The 21,950-nt window shown below is 41.2% G+C and overlaps 1 protein-coding gene across 6 annotated transcripts in view; it reads left to right on the forward strand.

Moving 5' to 3' along the window:
• MDM1 (Mdm1 nuclear protein) overlaps positions 1-10,024 on the forward strand; it is a 31,375-nt gene extending 21,351 nt beyond the window's left edge. For 4 of the 6 annotated variants that reach the window (XM_066257823.1, XM_066257825.1, XM_066257824.1 and 1 more), the window contains 6 exons: positions 372-671; positions 1,430-1,542; positions 1,634-1,743; positions 4,246-4,504; positions 6,259-6,318; positions 7,757-10,024. In XM_066257823.1, the coding sequence (XP_066113920.1) occupies positions 372-671; positions 1,430-1,542; positions 1,634-1,743; positions 4,246-4,504; positions 6,259-6,318; positions 7,757-7,869 (955 nt within the window). In that variant the 3' untranslated portion in view covers positions 7,870-10,024. The remainder of the gene's footprint in view (positions 1-371; positions 672-1,429; positions 1,543-1,633; positions 1,744-4,245; positions 4,505-6,258; positions 6,319-7,756) is intronic. The other 2 variants (XM_066257826.1, XM_066257827.1) reach the window with 2 other exon arrangements.
• Positions 10,025-21,950: the final 11,926 nt, after the last annotated feature.

The raw sequence follows: 21,950 nt of genomic DNA on the forward strand, positions 1-21,950 counted from the left end.
CAGCCAGGGCCAACTTGCTCCAATTGAGCCATGCCTGCAGGAGAGGAAGAGAGAGAGAAGTGAGGAGCATAGGGGTGGAGAAGCAGATAGGCACTTCTCCTGTGTGCCCTGACCAGGAATTGAACCTGGGACATCCACACACCAGGCCAATGCTCTACCACTGAGCCAACTGGCCAGGGCCAACTTGAATGTCTTACACTGTAAAATAAACTCTTAATTAGATTTATTTCTTCAATATTGGTGCAAGGTAGTATCTATGGGAAATACAGAGTTGTGAATAGTGAAAGAGAAATGGTGGACTCATTAAAATTAGTATTAATTAGAAACCTTAAACTACTCAGGTTTAAAATAAAACTTAATTTGTTATGCAGAGATCCTACAAGCCATAAGACTTTGCAGAAATGGGCTTCTACAAAACTAGAAGAAAAAAGACCTATCTTGGAAGAACAGCCCCAGAAAACTACCACGGAGAAACTGGGCTTGTCAGATGCTCCCTGCATACCTGTTAGAAGGCGTCTGGCTTGGGATGCAGAGAACACTGGTGAAGACGTACAGAAACAGCCAAGAGAGGAGGAGGTGGAGGAAAGGGAAAGGGACAAGCAGGTTTATATGGGAGAGTTAGAGAAATTGGAAGTACATGAAAAATCTAAGGCAGACAAGATAAAAGAAGGGTGAGAGTTTTCAATTAATCAGTATATGGCAGTGTTATTGTACACAATAATGTATTTTGTTTTGTCACTAATTTAGTGGTTTACACTTTTGATTTTATGACTAATAAAGGGCAGATTATATTTTAATGTCAGGAAGTAGGCATTGTAAATGGTTTATAATTTGATTCAGTCAGGCATTTGAGTCACCACTAATTGGTAATTGATTACTTGAACACTGAGCTACTTGGGAAGGAAGTAGTGTTATTTTCATTTATGTCCTACTAATTATGATTTGCCAGATTTATAAATGTGACTGGAAGAGTGACTTTCTTTATGATTTAATGAAAATAGCTGATATTCTTAAATATCAGATGGTTATACCAAAAAATAAAGATAATGTTTTATAATATATATCAATATTAAAGTAAGTGATTTTGGCAGATAACTAATTCCTGCTGGTTTATATGCAGATTTCTATGGGGAGTGGTTCTCTACTTTTGATAATGGTGCTTTTTTTCCATAGTCCAATCCGTTCTTGTTCTTGCATGCGTTTTGCCGTTCCTGAGGCCCTGATGCAGGGGAGGTCTCTCTCTGCTGACTCGCACTGACTTCCCTCTTCCAGTACTCAGTCGCTCCTGCCTGCATGTGGTTCCTTTATTTTTCAGAAACTAAATGGTCTTATCTTAAAAGTCTTATATTTTATTGCATAATGATGGCAGAGTATTTTTGATCATCTTTCCTGGAGGAAATGCTTCATAACAGATTATTTTAATTTGTAGGTCAGATTCCTCTTCCATGTCCTCAGGAAAAGGAGGCAGGCTTCCCACTCCAAAGCTGCGGGAGCTGGGTGGGGTCCAGAGGACTCACCACGACCTGACCACTCCGGCTGTTGGTAATAGGCAGATGCTGTGCAGTCTTATTTTCCCTGCCTTTGCTGTGTGAAAATTGAGTCTAATTGAAACTTATCATCTGCATTTTTCCAGGTGGTGCTGTTTTAGTGTCTCCATCTAAAGTGAAGCCTCCAGTCCCAGAACAGAAGAAAAGAATGTCTTCTCAGGATGGCTTAGAAACTCCACAGACTGATTTGAGGAAGGTAAATATTTCTATTTGGGGGAAAAACATCTTTCAGGAAGTAATTTTTTTTATTCACATGTAAAATGAATGATAGTTTCAGGTTTTAGAAAATTTTGTTTATCATATGTGAAGACAATTTATTAACCTATTTTTAGGAAGGCAGAAGCATTAGATTGTTTTCCTGATATTGATATTGTTATTTCTGCTGATTACTTTCAAATCTTGTCAGTAGTGACTCAGCAAGAAGAGAGAGAAACAGCTCTGTTTATTGATCATCGACTCTTTGGCAGTTGTGTTCTAACTATGTTCCGTGCACCGTTTTAGCACTGGACATAGAGCAGTGAAAGAAACAGAAATCCTGGCCCTTATTGAACTTACATTCTAGTGCAGGAGAGAGACAACAGGATAACTAGGTAAAATACATAGTATGTTAAAGTATAAGAACTGAGAAGAAGAATAAAACAAAGGAAGTGAATAGGAAATGGCCAGGAAAGTTCTGAGATGGTGGCAGTTGAGCATAATCTGGTGAAGGATCGACTATATGCATATCTAGGAAAGCATTCAGGCAAAAGAACAGTGAGTGCCCTGTTGCCCAGTCCCCAGGATGAGAAGGAAACTATTCTTCCTTGGAACAGCCCGGGAGTTGTGTGACTGGAACAGAAAGCAAGAAAGGGAGAACAACATGGGTGATGAGTTCACAGGCATACTGAGTGACTAAACTGTGTGGGGCCTTATAAGTCATAGCAAAGGCTTTCAATATTATTCTGAATGTAATGGGAAGCCTTTGGAGGTGCAGAGGAGTGAGATGAGGCAATTACAAAACCCAGGCAAGAATGATGGTCGTTTGGATCACAGTGGTAGTAAAGGCAGTCAGGTGATAAAGTCTAATTCTGGATATTCATTGAAGGTATAGCTGATAAGATTTGCTGATGTATAAGATATGAGGTGGGAGAAAGAGAAAAACCAAGAATGACTCAGGATTTTTGGCCTGAGCAATAAAGATGGAACTGCTGTTTAGCTGAGACGGGCATGACAGTGTGAGGAAAGGATTTGTCAGGGACGACCAAGAGTTCTGTTCTGGACACGTTCAAGTTGAGAAGGTTATTAGACATACAAGCAGCCATGTGAAGTAGGGAGTTGATAGGGAGTTGATTGAGTTTGGAGAGTAGAGGGTGCCGCTACAGATTTGAGGCTCTTTAAGGTGGTACTGGTATGTAAGGTCTTGAGCCTGGGGAAGGTCACCAAGGGAGTGGATGCAGACAGAAGAGTAGGTGCAGACAGACCTGAGCCCCAGGTGGTTGATACTGGGAAGCTGAGGAGTAACCGGCAAAGAGACTGAGGAGAACAGCCATGAGGTGCTGGGACACAGGGGACTGTGGTGTCCTGGATGTGTCCAGGAGGACAAATTGTCAGTGCTACTGATGGATCAATAAGTATGAAAATTGATTATTTGATTTAGCTACATGGAGATTTTAGTGACCTTGACAGAGGGCAGTTTTGATAGTCATGGGGACAAAAGCTTAAATGCATGTGAGTTCCAGAGAAGGGAGAGGAGAGCTGGAGACAGCATCACAGGCAATTCTTTCAAGAGTTTTTTTCCATGAAAGGGAGCAGGGTAAGGGAGTGAGACTTGGAGGAAGTGAGATCAAGAAAGAGGAGACAATGGCACATTTGTATGTTGATCAGAACAGTTTTAAGGAGAGAGAAAAGATGATGCAGGAGTGAGAGGAAAATTGTTGGAAAGGTGTTCTCAAATAGGAGAAAAGGCATAGGATCTGGTGGGGGTGTAGAAGGGCCTCAGGCCCTGTGACAGTCCTTCATTATTAAAAAGGGGAAGGCAGAGTATATTATATGGATACTGCTGATGGGATGTAGGAAAATGTGGTGGGAGCTTGTGGAAAGTCTCTTGCTCTTGGTGGAATATGAAGAAAGACCCTTGCTGGGAATGAGGCAGGGAAAGTTAATGTTGGAAGTTTTTTTCAGATAGTGGGAGAGTGAGTGGGCCAGGGCAGTGTGAGCTATTGCAGGGCAACATTAAAGGGCCACTTTAGGTTAGTGAGACAGATCTGATGTGAGACCAGTCAGGGTGGGTTGTGTGTTTTTCCCCAGGAGTGTTTGGCTGCAGAGGCACAGGGTAGGTAGAGTTGTATTTAACTGGGGTTCATGTTTTGTCAAGGGAGTAAGACAAAGTGAGAAAGGAGGTAAAGGAGTTAAGGTGTATGCAGGGAAGTGATTATAATGATTACCCATGGAAGCTGAGTTGGTTAGGGAGGGAAAATGGGACTCAAGAAAGTAAGGTCCAGTAGAGTGCAGAGGGGACAGGATCAATGGATGGGGAGGTCTTGTCAGACCTAAGGAATTGTTAATTAGACTTGGAGTATATGTTTATATGTTAATCTCACATGGAAGCTAAGTTTCCCCGTATTTTCTCCTGCTTTTATAATACATTTTTTTGTGTTCAAATGTTTTATTTATATGTGCACACACACAGATATCTATCTATATATTTTTTGTCATTTAGAAAGGAAGCCATGTGATGGCCCGTCAGACTTCTCCAGCTGCTGGTGTAAAAACAGCTGATCCCCTGCCTTTGAGGGAAGATTCTGAAGTCAGTATCACCAAATGTGCTGCAGCAACTCCTCCAGAATGTTGCAAAAAAATTCCAGAATGCTCCAAAAACACACCTGGGCGGTCTCCCTCTTCACCCTGTATTTCGTGCTACTGGCATCCCTCTCGTCGGATTCAGGGCTCTCTGAAAGACCCAGAATTTCAGCACAACGGTAATTATTTTGGTCTTAATTTTTTTCTTTTAAAATGAAAGTTTTATACTCCTAGGTACAAAGGCTTATAAGTATATACTATATGTTAATAAATTATGTTATTTAGTATTTTAATTAATGTAATTTCTTTAAATAGGATAATTCTCATCTTTGGAATAGTTAATTGTACTGTTCCCAAGTTCACTTTTGTGTAAGTGTGAGGTGTCTTTCAAGTTCTTTCCCATACACATATAGGCAACGCACTAGATATCAGTTGCATCCCTTCCTCAGGTAAGACAACCAAAAATGTCTTCAGACATTGCCAGATGTTACCTGGACATAGAATTCAGGGTCATGAATTATTTCCCTTTAGGTCATTAGGCACTTCTCTGCTCTTTTCTAGCTCACACTATTACTGTTGCAAGAGAAGTCTAATGCTCGTTTTATTTTTGATCTTTTATACGTGGCTTTTTTTCCTGGCAGCTTTTTGGGATCTTTTCTCTATACCTAATGCTATGAATTTTACAGTGGATCTCTCTTCATTAATTTTGCTAGTACTCAGCATACCTTTTCAGTCTGGAAATTCAATTTTTTACTTCTGGGAAATTTTTTTGAACTACTTAGTAATTTCTTCCCCTCCATTTTCTGTTCCCTTTTTTTCTAGCACTCCTATTATTTAGGTATTGGACATATATTGATCATGATCTTTTCTTACCTTACCTCTCCTATTTGCCATATCTGTCTTTTTATTATAATTTGAAAGGATTACTAATTTTTATATATATTCTACCATTTCTTTTGAGTTTTTAAAAAGAATTTGACTAATATATTTAATTTCTAATAATTGTTTAACACTGCATATTCCCTTTATACAGCACCCTATTTTTTTATGGATCACATGTTTACTCCTTTCAGATGATAAAGTACGTGTATGTGCAGCCTCCCTGGTTTGCATATGGTCCCCTTGCCCTCAGTTGAACCTGGTGTCCTTTAGTCAAAGTAGCTTTGATAAACCTTCAGAGACAAAACCTCCATTTCTCTTTTGCGAGAGGGATAGTTACCCACCTTGCCAAGTTAAAGGATGATCTGGCAGACTTGTTTTTTTAATTTTAATTTTTTCAATTATAGTTACTTTAGTGTTATTTTGTATTGGGTTTCAGTTGTGCAGCACAGTGGTTAGGCAAGCAAGCATATATATACTTTGCATAGCCCCCCCCCCCCCCCCCCCCCCCCGTAGTTTCGGTGCCCACACTGTTTGCTGGGCCAGTCTTGCACTCACGCCAGCTTTCGGTGCTACTCAGTGTTCCCAGGGGCTGAGCCATTGGGGGACAGAACGGTTGCTTCTGGGTTTCCCTCCTCTCCGCCTTAGGGTTCACCTTGCTTGAGTGTGATAACAGCACCCTCACTGCCCTCTCATTTGCTTTCCACAAAATGTTGACACTGTGTTCTTGTCTTCCATTTTCTTTCCTATGGATTTATGACATTTTTTATAAATGTGTATATTTCATCTATATCTTTAAACAGGACCCTACTAGATTCCTTTAAAGTTAGACTACGGCAACATAATCACTGAAAAGAATTCTAGGAGGTTATTTATCATTTGTTTACATATTTGTTAATAATAAACACATTATAAATTAATGAATGGCCCTTTCATAGTAATTTTTATTAAAGATTTAAAATTAATTTTTGACAGCCTACTTTCACTAAGGGTTTACTATAAATACACTGTTGGGTAGCTTTGAAAGGTAATTTCTTCTGCCTTTTTTTTTAAGTGGGAAAAGCAAGGAAGAACAATTTCCAGTTACCTCAGCACGAAGCCTTTAATGATGAAGGTATTTCCATAGTCCCGTAACACAAGATAAAGCTATAAGGGTTTATTATATGGCAGGTAGTTCACAACAGTATGATGGTCTTACAGTCCATTGGCACTGTATACTTTACAAAGGACTTCCACAGATGTTATTTCTTTTGATCCTTGAAATCTTATGAGGGGGTGAAGTTATTTCCATTTAACAAATGAGTAAACTGGGACCTAAAGCCCTGTGAGTCTTTTTGAGGACAGCCAGCTGGATGGTAAGAGATTGAGCCTCACATCACTCTGAGATCTGTACCCTCTCTGTTCTCCACCCTGACTAGGTGGGGGCTCAGGAATTTGGCCTAGCATTAAAGCCATCATTTTTCCAAATGTGTGTATATATAGTCTTGTCAATTTTCACTTCTCAAAAAAAATACTATTATGGAAAATGAACATTTTTCTTCTGTGTAGTTTTCATGATGGCAAATTCATTTGCTGCTGATAGTGGCAGGAGGTATTTTGAATTCTTGATGTGAACAACTGAAATTATAATTATTCCTTAGAAGTATGAAATTCTGAATTTATAATTTTTGGATTTGAAAGTAAATTTGAATTAATGCTTTATGTATTTTAATTTCATGCACATTAAAAGTTTTCTTTTCTCTTAGCAAGTTTTGGACTTTTTTCAGAATTTAGTGTATTAGAAATCAAGTTGTTCTGTTTTCAGATTCAAATATCTGGGCAATTTGAATCCAGTCCTGTTTTCTTTTTAATGGAAAACAATGTTTGCAAATAATCGTATAATAGATTTGCTTACTAAGGAAAAGGAAGGAGAGTTTCTGGGGCAAAACATAATTAAATCTATACCTAGCTGAGTTGCTTTTATCTAGGTAACCGTTGGCTCAATCAGTTTTTCCTTATTGCTTTCCTATTTAAGACTTTTCAAGTGTTTAGATTTTTTTCTAACACTTCCTACTTAAGAAGTGAGGAATTTCAGTAATAATGAAAAGATAGCATATTCAAGTCAAATATTATATCTACATTAAGATTATTTTGGAAATGTGATGTAAGTACCATGTTAAACTATAGCATTTTGTTTTTAAGAAGTTTTAAAAAATGTTTTGCTCAGAACAGCTGTGCTTTTTAAAGTAGGACAGGACAGTATGATGATGAATTGTTTCCAGGTAATACTGAAATTGTAAGCCATGTGTTGAGGTAATGACACTGGGATTTCAGGAAGGAAACAGAATGCTCATTTAACATTTGAATGGTTGATTTCTGAATATGGTAAACTTGGAAAATTCCTGTGAACTGTTCTCAAAATGTTAGTATCTTATATTTCAATAGATTACTTTTTTCTTTCAGAGGTAATATTGACATTACAAAGCTTGATGCCTTTACTTTCCTGTTGATGTCATAAAACAATATATTTATAAGAGACATTTTTTGCTCTAACTATAATTCTTTCCTTGCAGATGATGACAGATTATCTGAGATTTCTGCTCGCTCTGCAGCATCTAGTCTCCGGGCTTTTCAGACTCTGGCACGAGCTCAGAAAAGGAAGGAGAGTTTCTGGGGCAAAACATAATTAAATCTATACCTAGCTGAGTTGCTTTTATCTAGGTAACCGTTGGCTCAATCAGTTTTTCCTTATTGCTTTCCTATTTAAGACTTTTCAAGTGTTTGGATTTTTTTCTAACACTTCCTACTTAAGAAGAATCATTTGGTTTTTCATAGTCAATTCAATTTACTTGGAAAATTTTAACACAGGTTCATACAAATTTAACTTTTAAAGAATTCTTTCTACATCTATTCCAAATTATAAAGATACAGATTATTTAGTTCTTCTTCACATGTTCTAACTGTTGTATTAAGTGTCATGGATAGCTGGTAGAATTGTGAATTTTAGCTATCCAGAGAATATTCCAAAAAGTGAACAAAGTGAAGTAAAAATTAAGATCCCAGTGTGAAGTACATATTTTCCTAAAATTGGTATTATTATCTTTATAATTGTAGATATATTGTAAAATGAATTGTTCTTTTAAATTTTTCTGTAGTGTTGTTTTGTTTTAGTATTTTTGGTGTGTGGTTACAGTGTTAAGATACTTTATTTTAGATCTGAAATACCAGCTATATATATTTTTCTTATTTATGTAACAAAGTTTGCTGAGAGAATATGTATATTTTTATCTTTGTGTGTATTCTGTTTATATAAGGACTGGCTTACATTTGAATAATGTCTGGATTTTGAAAAATTATTTGTATAATGGAAAACCAAAATTTGTAGACATTTCGTAATAAAAATCAAGTATTTCTTTTTTTTTTCCTTCTTTTTCCAAGTGAGAGGAGGGGAGATAGAGAGACAGACTCCTAGATACATCCCAACCGGGATCCCCCCAGGAACCCTTGTCTGGGGCTGATGCTCTGTCCATCTGGGACCATGTTTGCAACCAAGCTATTTTTAGCACCTGAGGTGGAGGCTCCATGGAGCCATCCTCAGTGCCTGGAGCTATGGCTGCAGGAGGGGGAGAGAGAGAGAGAAAGGGGAGAGGAAGGAGTGGAGAAGCAAATGGTCACTTCTCCTTGGTGCCATGACCAGAATTGAACTTCACCAGGACATCCACACGCCAGGCCAATGCTCTACCACTGAGCCAAACAGCCAGAGGCAAATCAAGTATTTCAATTCTGTTTATTTGGAATAAACAGAATTGGCTTTTCCAGAATGTTATTATGTGGGACAAATAATTACCTTTTAGAAACATTCTACTTCAGTTAGTCAAATATTATAGTTCTTTTGCAGGAATCCAAATGCAATGAAGCCAAGTCCACAATATCTTTGCATAAATATAGGGAAAATGTAGAATTTCCAAGGCAGAATTATTTTTAAAAAATTTAACAAAACTTTTGGACTATATTTCTGACTATATTTCTTCACTCATAGTACATTTTCTGTTGTCTTAATCTTGAAAATCATGATAAATTTAATTTTCCCAAAATATAGATTTTATAAAACAATACATAAAATCTTTACCAATAGTATATACATAAAAGGTACTGAAGATAAGTGTGCTTATTCGTTAGAAAACAAATAATCTGCTCTAAATTTTTCAAATCTGTTCAAATTGGTCAAAAGTGCTTGTTCAAAATCATTGATTCACAGTAATTTAGTTTGTTAAAGATCTTGGCATTATTGTGGGGTTATAAAGAACTGTGGGTATACAGGTATTTTTTTACATTCTACTGACTTTTAAAAATTGTTGATTCAAAAAAGTTACTAAGGCACTAAAGAAGGAAATAAAAGAAATTATTGTATAATTGGATTTTAGAACACAAATCATCTTAGCTTCTGTACAAATGTGTACTGAGGCATATTGTAAAATAAGTTTGGAAATAAAAGTTGGTTAGTGTAGTTGATTAGGACAGTTTTCAACGGCTGACCACTGATATACACTAAAGAAAAGAATTATTAATAGCTAGTTTGCAGGGAACTGTGTAACTCACAGTCTATCTTACCTAAGCTGTAGACTTCAAAGTCTGGGGTCACCCATTGGAATAAGTCACTCCACATGAATATGAGCTATCGAGTGTTAGATGGATTAGGATATGGTTTTCATGAAGTCCAGGTTATTGCCCCAGTTTCTGTGTGTCAGTTTATCCTTGCAGTGTGCTACCGACTGCCTCTCAAAAGCCCTCTTCAGTGGCCCAGGAGAGAGAAGAGTGTTGAGGGGTCAGTATTGCTCCATCATTCAGACTAAAAGAGCAATTCAAAGGACATGCACTTGAATTGGTGGGCAAGTAGTTTACTTAAGAAATGTTTCATGAAATTTGTTGTTATTTAGGAGCTGAGATGGTTTATTCAATGTCTTAATCAATTTTATTAAAGTTTACTTTCATGTACAATAAACTGCAATCATTAAAAAATTACAACTCAGTGAGTTTGGAAAGAATGTGTACATTTGGTAAACCAACAACACAACTGAGAAACATGTTTTCCATTATCAAAGGTTCCTCATTTCCTTCTGCAGTTCATTCCATCTCTCCACACACTTCACACCCAAATAAATATTATAAACTGGTGGTAATAACTTTTGTCGAAGTTGGTATTTCACAAGCTGGGGTGGGGAGAAAATATCAGAATCACAATGGAAGTTTTTCCTCAAATGCACACACCTACTGTCCCTGTCTACTCCCCCCCTCCACTTCCCCGTAGATGCTGAGATTCCCATTGTCCCTGGTTGAGAACCCAGATGAACGTGCACAAGTATGCATACATGGAGATTGTATGTTCATTGTTCATTTCTGCTCTCATCTCTGGATCTCTGGGGATCTGAACTTTTAAGAACTCTTGAAGGATGATTTTGAGAATTAAGAATAAAAAAGATAGTAAATTGCTTAGTACATGGCAGGAAATGTTACCATGAGACATAAACATAAATATCTTCATTTTACAGATGGGAAAACACTCAGATAGATTAAATGACTGGCCCAAGATCTCAGCTGGTAAATTAAATCTAGGTCTTCTTACTCAAAATCTGCCCACACTGCCTACTCCTAAGTGCTAACATTGTGAGTCCTACTGTGATTCAGTTCTCTGGTTGATTCATTTCGGAATTAAAATTTTAACTTTGCTTTCTTAGAAGATAAGTGAAATACCTACCTTTCTAGTCAGGAAGAAAGAATATATAGGCATATACATATACTGTACAAATGGATTTAACCAGAATGAAACTGAGTTAACATTCAACACAAGTCTGTCCTTACATAGAGCAGTGTTGTGGTTGGCTACCCAGGGAGCTCAAGGTTGGATTTTGTATCTTTGTTGTAGTTGTAGACACCCAGAAAATATTTATCCCAGCTTCTGGAAGTTTACCAAAGGAACAAGTAGTCTAAAATGCAAGTGATCCTAGAGTCATTTACATTTGGTTTTGGAATGTTTTGGGTACTTTTATATGTGGTGGCATCGGGCCTGTTGGCATGCTCAGGACCCATGCTTTGTCTGACTGCCGCCATCACTCAGTTTCTCTCGGTGAGTCTGCGGCACAAGGGCTACTTCCGGAGAAAGAACAGTCTCTCACTGGACTGGCTGTGGTTGTGCCCCGCTGGGCCTGCTCACGTGGGAGCTCTGGGAAGCTGGCCTGTCCCTCTAGTGTAATCCCTGAGTTAAAAGCAGGCCAGTGGTCGGTAGAGCGTCGGCCTAGCGTGCGGAGGTCCCGGGTTCGATTCCCGGCCAGGGCACACAGGAGAAGCACCCATTTGCTTCTCCACCCCTCCGCCACGCTTTCCTCTCTTTCTCTTCCCCTCCCGCAGCGAGGCTCCATTGGAGCAAAGATGGCCCGGGCTCTGGGGATGGCTCTGTGGCCTCTGCCTCAGGCGCTAGAGTGGCTCTGGTCACAACATGGCGACGCCCAGGATGGGCAGAGCGTCGCCCCATGGTGGGCGTGCCAGGTGGATCCCGGTCGGGCGCATGCGGGAGTCTGTCTGTCTCTCCCTGTTTCCAGCTTCAGAAAAATGAAAAAAACAAAAAAACAAAAAAACAAAAAACAAACAAAAGCAGGCCAGTAGTATCGTCAGCCCTTTGGTACTCCACACTAATGTTGATCCTGCACTTGGCTTTGTGTGTGTCTCCTATGGTGAGTGGAGACAGATATACTCAGCCCTTTTTTCTCTCAGGTTAAGAGACAAACTTCCTTACACTATTTCATGTTTCATTCCCACCCTGGTCTCTACAAGGTCTGCCAAGGAGAACAGCCTTTCTCAAGCAGAGGGCAGCTCTCCCATAGTACTACCCCTGCTATCAGCAGGTAAGAGGGAGAGTAGTCAGAGCAGAGGAAATAGGGAGACAGACTCATGCATGTACCCCAGCCGGGATCCACCCGGCAGCCCCCATCTGGGGCTGATCCTAAGACCAACTGAGCTACCCTCAGCATCCAGGGCCAACACTTGGACCAACTAAGCCACTAGCTGCAAGAAGGGAAGAGAGAGAGAAAGGGGAGAGGGAGGGGAAGAGAAGCAGATAGTCATTCACTTCTTATGTGTGCCCTGACCAGGGATTGAACCCTGGACATCCACACGCGAGGCCGAGGCTCTGTGGAGTAGTAATTTTAAAGATGACATCCACTATCTTCACTAAATACTAGTCCCATCCATGCTGTTATGCCCCCGACCTATATCAGAGCATATCCTTGGAAACTGAGTAAAAGATGAGGACTAGGGGGCACTCAGGTGCCTTTGGAAGTTGGAGCATGAGCCCAACAGAGCAATATTTGGGGAGCTCACAACCAATTTGAACCACCTAATACACAATTTAGATAATGTTGGTAAATTGTTCAGTTTTCTCCACAATATATTTATTCTAAACCTAGTAGTATTCTCAACCTGTTTTGGGGCCAATTGTTAACTATTCAGAAATTTCGTGAGCAGATTATTAAACCATAAATAGTTTGAAATTTGCCATGGTGGGAGTATTTACAGCACAGGAGCGAGCAAATGCTGTGAATCAGGGCTTCCTCCTCAGCTGCCCCCAGGGCAGTTTGCATGCCCACCACTGCAGCCATAACACCACTCTGGCTTTTCTCTCCATCTCATTTTCTGATAAAATTCATTTTAGGAAAGAGAAAAGAGGCTGCTCAAGATAAGCCACTATAAATTTACCCTACCATTTACCTATTCTTTGGCTTATAGAAATAAAGTACTTTGATTTAGTTTCCTTTCTTAGCTGAAGTTCACCAAGCAAATAAAAACAGTCCACAAGTAGCAATAGACTGTAGAGGGAAACTATGCCTAAACCACCCACAGAACTGACCAGAGACAGATGGGGCCTGGAAACTGTAATTCCAGGTAATTTTGATATTCAGGCAGTTGGGAACCACTGGCTTAGGGTTATATTAAGTTTGAGCAAGCTGGTTTGAGCCTGTGTACCTCACCTACAAAATTTACAATTCAGTGGCTTAAAGCCTGTGGAGGTGTTTTATCTAGTTAATGTGATGTAATTAAAAATGTTAGTTCTAAAAAAAATAAAGTGATGTCAGCTTAATATTAAAAAAAATGTTAGTTCTATTGTGTTGAAGGCCAATTTTCTCTAACACAATGGGGAAAAAGGCATATTTCAGAGAGGCAAAGGTTAAATCTGGAAAGCAGGAGGCAGTGCATCCTAAAATTGTGGCATCTGGCATCGTAGCCCTATCTGTGATGACCTACATTCAGCGCACACACAGGCAGTTCGAGGCAGGGGTGGCTGATATGATTTGTCTACTTCCGTTATGTGGTAAAGCAAAAAAGTCTGTGACTACGCTCTTGTGACTCAGCCACTCTAGAAGGTGGAATCAATTACCTAGCATATGCAAACTATATTAGTGTAACCATGAATTGTAGATGTTATCAGGTGTGAGTCAGGCAATGGGGAGATAAAGGACCCACTATAATTACTGATGAAAGGAAAGATAGTAAGGTTGGTCCCTGAATGAATGTGCAGCCAATATCAAAGATTTCCTATCTTGCTTCAAGTTATTTTTTTTAAAAGATGCACTAAAAGTCTTATAATTTCAGGAAGAAAATGTAGATTAAATATAAGATGCCACACTATGGGAAAATATAGAAGCTTTGCACTCATAAATTCAATTATAGTCAGTTTGGGCATGTCACTCAGGAAAATTTTGCCCACAATGAGTATTTTCACATTTGGTGTTCCCATTAAAAACAGTTAAGGTTCAGGAGAAACCGAAAATATTAAAAAGTGGTTTTTGTGTCATACTTACACTTTTGGTTCCTAAAGAACCAATAATGTTATAAACCTTAAATTGTAATTTTGCATTACTACATCTGAAGTGCTTTAGTATAACCTGGCATAAACAATCAACCTAAATTGATCGTAAATTAATTACTGCAAATGGTAGCTCTCAAGACTTGAGAACCCTCACGGATCCATGCTCTAAGAGCATGGCAGTATCTTCCATCATTGGGAATCAAAATGTGAGAACCAAGAAAAACAGTTTCATTCTGATTTGTTCTTCTAATCTGAAGAAATATAAAAATAGAGAATAGTAGGGACTATCAGTATGTTTAGTACTGAACAGATACAATAGTCACTACTGAAAGAATATAATAAAAATAAAACTTAGATGCTAAGTACTTTTGATTAGAGAAGCTCCTGGAAAAACATCTGCTGACTTTCATTTTATAAATTGTGATTAGCTTGTTCATTTATTCTTTAAAACTGCATGCAGAACTTGCACAGATATTTTCTGCTATGCACAACACATTCATCTAGTGTTTCTTCAGCTTCAGATAATAATTCACTTAATCTTAAGACAGTCTCAAATTGCAATAAATTACTAGACATTTAGCAATTGTTTCCTGTGAATTCTATATAAGGAAAGAGATCATTTCTTCATACATGCTGCATGAATTCTCAAATTTTCTATGACAGTTTTCCATTTCTTCTCTCTAAAGTTCAGCATATCCAGCAAGTGAGTTTGCCTCTTCTTTTCCTGTGTCAGGTTCCCTTTGTTAAACTCTTAGTTGCTAATAATGAAAAATCCAAGTCACAATAAATATGCTATGTGTGGTTTGTGTGTGCATGTGTATGTGTTTATGTGTGCTAATAACACACCAACCCACTGCCATGTGTCATTTACTGCAGCTGTTTTATTCACATTAATTAAAATAAAAACATAACAAATCTTGTAAACTTATCCCTCTGTCAAAACCAACCTGCTTTAAAGAACGTTTGCCAAGTCTTTGCTTTCTGGTTTTCCATGGGTCCAAGGCACTGGTTAATGCTAAACTCATCTTTTCCATGGAGTCTGCAAGGTGTCTCAAATCCAGACTTGGTGATGATAGAAGGTCAAATGTGTTGAGTATATTACCATATTTTCCTCTGGCTGAATAAGTCAATTTCCACAAGACTTCCTATTAATATATTTACTTAATAATCTTAACAATATTTACTTAACAATCTTAACAAGACCACAAAGAAGCTTAGAAACACCCATAAGTGTTCATTTAAACAGAGCATATACACTTGGGTCAAACAAAGGAGTGTTTGAATATTGATTCTGCCACTTGTTAGCTGTGTGATCCTGGGCATGCTACCTAATCACACTGGGCTCCAATTAGTGAGTATGTTAAATAGGGATAATAATAAGTTGTCTCAAATAGTTATTGTGAGAATTAAATAATTTTAAGCATGCAATGCACTTAATATGGGCACATAGAATTCAATAATTATAACTATTATTGTTATTTTCCTTCTTGTTTTATAAAATTGCTGTATTTTAAAAGAAAGTGAAGGATACCAGGAGAAATAAAAGTCAATTTAGTATTTCAAGTGATAGATACATGAATTCCAAACTGCCCTTTTGCTGTTCTGCTTGGCTGCCTGACCCCACCCTTAATTACCGGACAATTGCCCCTGGGACAAAGGAACTCCAGGAAGCTGGTCAATCACCCCAATGAAGAGTATTACAGAAAGCCGAACACACCCTTGCTCGAGGCTATCCCCGACCCTATAAAGTTTTACCTCAGTCTGTTTTCGGTGCTCTTCTCACCAAGTGAAGTGCCCAGCAGGGTTCCTTTCTTCCTTTCAGTAAAGCCTGTTACTCTGGTCCTGCGGACTCCCATGGATTCCAACATCAAGCAAGGGAGACAGGAGTTAGGGCAGTGACCTAAGGGCCAGGAGGGCCGCCCCTCACACATGTATTATAGTGCACTGGCATCTTTTGTTCAGATTCAAGCATTCTCTCCATTGATTCCATTCTACTGCCCACCTGACCGGAACTTGAAAGAGAAGTTAGAGAAAAGACAGAGGATGATTTTCATATTGAAGGACAAGTACAGCAAATGCATCTACTCTGGAAATAAATCAGAGAAGTATCCAGTAAAGAGGTGTATTATTAAACCTGCTACCTACCATACTGACTAACTGATGCTTAGTACAGCTGGGAAAGCTCTGGGAGCTCGTATCTTAGCGTCGTGGAGTGTGGGAGCTCCCATCACTCAGAGGCTGAAGGATGCTCGAATGGAGAGTGGAGGAAATAAGCATTGATAGCATCAATGCTCTGGCTACTGCTGCTCCGGAAGGAATGAGAAAGCCAGGGAAAGCAGGTGCTGCCTCTGGAAGTCCAGGGTGGGGGTGGGGTGGCGCGTGCACTAAAAAGGCAGGGAGGAGGGGGTAGGGGGAGGGCCCTCCCAGTGTCTGCTGCAGACTGTGTTTTTTGTTCTCTGTTCTCTTTACTTGAAGTCAAGATCTAAAAGTCTGAGTACTGTCCCACAACTACCTGCCTTGTAAAAATGTGCAAGTATTCTTTTCAGATTAGTGTAAGAGGTTTTTAGGGCTGTCACAACAAAGTACCACACTTGGGTGGCTTAAACAAAAATTTGTTTTCTCTTGTAAGGATCAAGAAAAGATCAAATTGTTAAATTCAGGAAAGTGTGCTGGGATTGCCAGAGTGTAGAAGCAGAGACAGGGAGGTAATGATAGGGACCGTGTAAGGCTAAGAACAAAGGAAGACAAACATTTGCATTCCATTGGTTAGAGACCCTTATCAGAAGTTTATGTTTGAAGTTCACCAATGAGTTTGACCCAGCCCCTGTTGCTATGCTATGTGCAACTCCCTTAGCGAGTAGGTAACCACCACTTTTGCTTCTGTATTATGCTTGCTTACTTAGGATATATAAGGGACTAGTTGTAAGCGCCAGGTGCGGTTCCCATTTGCAGATCCTACTGAGTACGGTGTCTCTGGACACCAGGGAATTCGCCCCTGCGCAGGTGAAACTGGCCAATAAAGTTACATCTATACCTCTGAAAGTCTCTGACATTTTTTTTTTTTATACCTGGTGGATGCTTCAGCTGGGGGCTCGCCCGGGATCTGCCTCAGCACAGTTTTGGGTTGGAGACCAAGGAGATAGCTCGGTATAAGTAAGTATTCTTTAAGGATCCTTATTTGGTTTCATTTTGGGCTCCGGAGCATATCACCTGTGGTAGCAGGCAGGACGCTGCTGGTGACCTACCCAGGACTCTCAGAGGCGGGACGCTGCTCTCTGAGACGAGTTTGAAAATTAGGAAGTGACCGGTCACATTAGGAAGTCGCTGTGCTGCGCTGCGTAACTGTTGGGCAATTCAATGAGAGGGGGAAATCCAAATGAGAAGCTTGCTTGTGTGTGTTTAAGTCTGTTTATACTTTTAAGCACGGTAGTTCTTGTGTGGTTTTTCCTTGAGGAAGCAGAAAAGAAGAGGATCCAAACTGAAAGCAGCAAAATGGGTCAAAAAGAGTCTGTCCCTAATTCCCCACTGGATTGTGTACTAACTAACTTTTCTGACTTTCAGAAACGAGCTCAGGGATATGGCGGACCAGCTCCAGATCGGGAGACACTCCGCACCCTGAGTCAGCTCGAGTGGCCAACCCTTAACGTTGGCTGGCCCGCTGACGGCACCTTTGATCTTCCTGTTGTGTTTGCTACAAGCTATCATATATCAGGTGCCCCACCCAGATCAGTTTTTGTATATAGATGTATGGATTGATATTGCTACCGAGAAGCCAGGGTATATCAAGAAGTGCCTGAGGGAGAATAAGCGAGAAAAAAGGGCAGTGTGCTTAGCTGCAAGCAATCAGAAGGCAGGACAGAGAAAAAGGGAAAAGAAAGGAAATTCTGAAAAACTTGGGCCCCCGGAACAGCCCAGTACACCGTCATCTAGACTTTACCCAGTGTTGCTGGGGGCACCAGAAGATCATTTAGACCCAGTGAATTTTTCCCCACCCTATCCGCGGCAGGAGGAACCTGATTCTTCGAGGCAGGACGAGAAGGGGTTTTTAAGTCCGTCTCACACTCGAGGAGGGGCGGAATACGGGGAGGCAGCAGGTTTGGCGGGAGTAACCGCCATCTTGCCTTCTTCTTCGGCAGGTTTGGTGGGAGAGACCGCCACCTTGCTTTCTCCTTCAGGTTTGGCTGGAGGAACTGCCATCTTGCCTTCTTCTTCAGCAGGTTTGGTGGGAAGAACCCAGGAGAACGCGACCATTTTACCGCTCCGGGAGGCCCCGCCGGCACCAGATGCTGGTTCACGGGCGTCTCCTCGCCTCATTTATGTGCCTTTTTCTACCAGTGACTTGTACAATTGGAAGCGTCAGAACCCTCCCTTTTCTGAGAAACTGCAGGGATTAATATCTTTGCTTGAGATTGTTTTTAGGACCCACCAGCCAACGTGGGATGATTGTCAACAGGTCTTGCAAACTCTTTTTACTACAGAAGAAAGAAACAGGATAATGAGAGAAGCAGCAAAGGTTGTTTTAGAGGATGGCGGAACGGATGGGGAAGTTGAGAATGTCCTTCCTAAACAACCCCCGAATTGGGACCCAAATACTTCTGGGGGAAGGGAGGCACTCTTCCAGTACCGCCGGGCTCTGCTTCGGGGTTTAAAGGCAGCAGCCAGGAGACCTACTAACTTCAGTAAGGTAAGTGAGGTTATTCAGGGAAGGGAAGAGTCCCCCGCTGCATTTTTGGAGCGGCTAGTGGAGGCCTACCAGGTTTATACCCCTATAGATCCAGAGGCTGAAGAAAATCGCAGGTTGGTGAATATAGCCTTTGTGACACAAGCTGCATCAGACATTAGAAGAAAGCTTCAGAAATTAGAGGGATTTGAAGGAGAAAATAGAAGTAAGCTATTAGAAATAGCTCAGAAAGTATACGTAAATAGGGATGACCCAGAATTAGGAAGAGCGGCTGTAAAAATCCTCCTTGCCACTCACAAGTCTGAAGGGAAGGGAAAGAAAGGGCAGCAGCCCCAAGGCAAGGGGAGAGGCCCACCGCAGAAGCAAATAGACGAAGATAGTAGGGGTAACGGGAAAAGCGGTAACTTACCCACAGGCCTCCGCAAGAATTACTAATTTGGGCCGCGGCACCATCACCCATTCATTTCTAATCATTCCAGACTGTCCTTACCCTCTGTTGGGCTGAGATCTCCTCCAGAAACTCCACGCCACCATCACTTTCAAGCAACAAGATAGCAGCTCTCAAGAGAACAGCAAGGGAGGTAGTCTGGAGGTAACGGTGCCCATATCTGAAGAATATTTGATAGCAGCCCTCCAGGAAGGTAAGGATGAAGCTATCGGGGTCCCAGAGGAGTTACGGAAACAGGTGCCCGGAGTATGGGCAGAAACCAACCCACCAGGCCTAGTACCGCCCATCAGCCACCTGTCATAGTGCAGTTGCTGAACACCGCTAGGCCAGTGCGGGTAAGGCAATACCCCATACCTGCATGGGCTAAGCAAGGCATAGCACAGCATTTGCAGCGCTTATTAGCGGCAGGTATCCTCCGGGAATGCCAGTCAGCCTGGAACACACCTTTGCTCCCAGTCCAGAAGCCTGGGACCCAGGACTATCGCCCGGTGCAGGATCTGCGAGAAGTAAACGCCCGGGTAGAGACTATTCACCCTACGGTGCCAAATCCCTACACTTTGCTAAGCTCATTGCCCCCTACTCATATCTATTACTCAGTACTAGATTTGAAGGACGCCTTCTTCTGTATTCCATTAGCCCCCAAGAGCCAGGACATATTTGCTTTCGAATGGAATGATCCAGAGAAAGGACTAGTGGGGCAGTATACATGGACCAGGCTTCCCCAAGGGTTCAAGAACTCCCCCACTATCTTTAATGATGCTTTGAGCAAGGACTTGCAGGGGTTTCGAGCTGCTCATCCATCAGTTGTACTGCTTCAATATGTAGATGACCTTCTCATTGCTGCAGCAGAGAAGAACAATGTAAAGAGGCCACTCTAGACCTACTCCTGGACCTCCAGCAGATGGGGTATCGAGTCTCTGCCAAGAAGGCCCAAATTGTCACCTAAACCATAAGTTATCTTGGGTATAACTTACAAGGGGGACAAAGGACATTATCCAGTCGAAGGATTCAGACTGTATTACAAATCCCAGAACCTACTAACAAGAGGCAAGTACGAGAATTTCTGGGAGCAGTGGGCTATTGCAGACTTTGGATACTAGGGTTCGCCGAACTGGCCAGGCCTCTGCACGAGCTGACTAGGGGAAAGGAAGAACAGTTTATTTGGACAGACAAGGAAAGGAAAGCTTTCCAGGCATTGAAGGAGGCCCTAGTGGCTGCCCCAGTGTTGGCCTTGCCAGACATGGCCAAACCCTTTCAACTGTACATTGCTGAAAAGAGAGGGGTAGCATTAGGAATCCTCAGCCAAGAGCTTGGGCCATGGAAGAGGCCTGTAGCATACTTGTCCAAAAAGCTAGATCCCGTAGCGTCTGGCTGGCCAACTTGCCTGAGGGCACTTGCTGCTACCTCAACCCTAGTCAAAGAAGCTAATAAACTGACATTGGGTCAGGACCTCCAGATAATTGGAGAACATTATTTAGAACAAGTGGTGTGAGCCCCACTGGATAGATGGCTTTCAAACGCTCGCCTGACGCAGTACCAGGCACAGCTATTGAATTCCCCGGCAGTGCAGTTTTTGAAAACAGCAGCCCTAAACCCTGCCACCTTGCTAGCTTTGCCAGACCCAACAGTGGTCCATGATTGCAGACAGATACTGGATACTGTTACAGGGGCTAGACCAGACCTTCGGGACCAGGCCTATGAGAAGGCAGACCTCACGCTGTTCACTGATGGAAGCAGCTATGTTCGAGATGGACAAAGATGTGCAGGAGCAGCTGTAACCACCCAGAACAGTGTTTTGTGGCAAAGGGCATTGCCAAAAGGTACGTCTGCGCAGCGAGCAGAGCTAATTGAATTGACACAGGCCCTCCAGATAGCCGAGGGCAAAGTGGCCAACATTTACACGGACAGCAGGTATGCCTTTCTCACTGCCCACATTCATGGTGCTTTTTACAAGGAAAGGGGCTTGCTAACAGCAGGAGGAAAAGAGATTAAAAATAAAACTGAGATCTTGGCACTGCTTGAGGCCATTTGGCTCCCCTCTAAAGTAGCCATAATTCATTGCAAAGGACATAAAAAAGGGGACTCTCCCATTGTTCAAGGAGACCATTTTGCTGACATGGCTGCCAGAGAAGCTGCGGAAAGAGGGACTGCGGAAAGAGGGACTGCAGACATTCTTCCGCTCTTGCCTCAACCCTTGCTGCCTCCAAACCCTAAGTATGCTCCTGAAGAAGAGCAAGAGGGAAGGCAATTAGGGGGTAAAAGAAATAACCAAGGGTGGATAGAACTTCCTGATGCCAGACTTTACCTACCCCAAGGAGTAATAGGAGAAATTGCAAAGGAGATCCATGCAAGTTCCCATTTAGGGCAAAATAAGATGGAACAACTAATTAAGAAGTATTATGGGGGACCCCAGATTAGAAATATAGTTCAATCTATAGTTTCTAGATGTAAGGCTCGTGCTAAGGTCAACGCTATTAATAAGAAGCTTCCCCCTCTAGTTAGGTATAGAGGAAAGTGCCCAGGAGAATTGTGGGAAATAGATTTCATGGAAATGACTCCAGGAAAGGCAGGATTCAGGTATCTACTTGTGCTAATAGATACCTTTACAGGATGGACGGAAGCCTTTCCTACCAAGGGTGAAACCGCTTCCACAGTTTGTAAAATTCTATTAAGAGAGATCATCCCTATATATGGAATCCCTATAGCTATAGGATCTGACAATGGACCAGCTTTCATCTCTAAGATTTCCCAGGAATTAGCTAAGAGGCTAGGAATTAA

This window comes from Saccopteryx bilineata, chromosome 2 (genome assembly GCF_036850765.1).
Source record: "Saccopteryx bilineata isolate mSacBil1 chromosome 2, mSacBil1_pri_phased_curated, whole genome shotgun sequence".
In the NCBI taxonomy this organism is placed as follows: Eukaryota; Metazoa; Chordata; class Mammalia; order Chiroptera; family Emballonuridae; genus Saccopteryx; species Saccopteryx bilineata.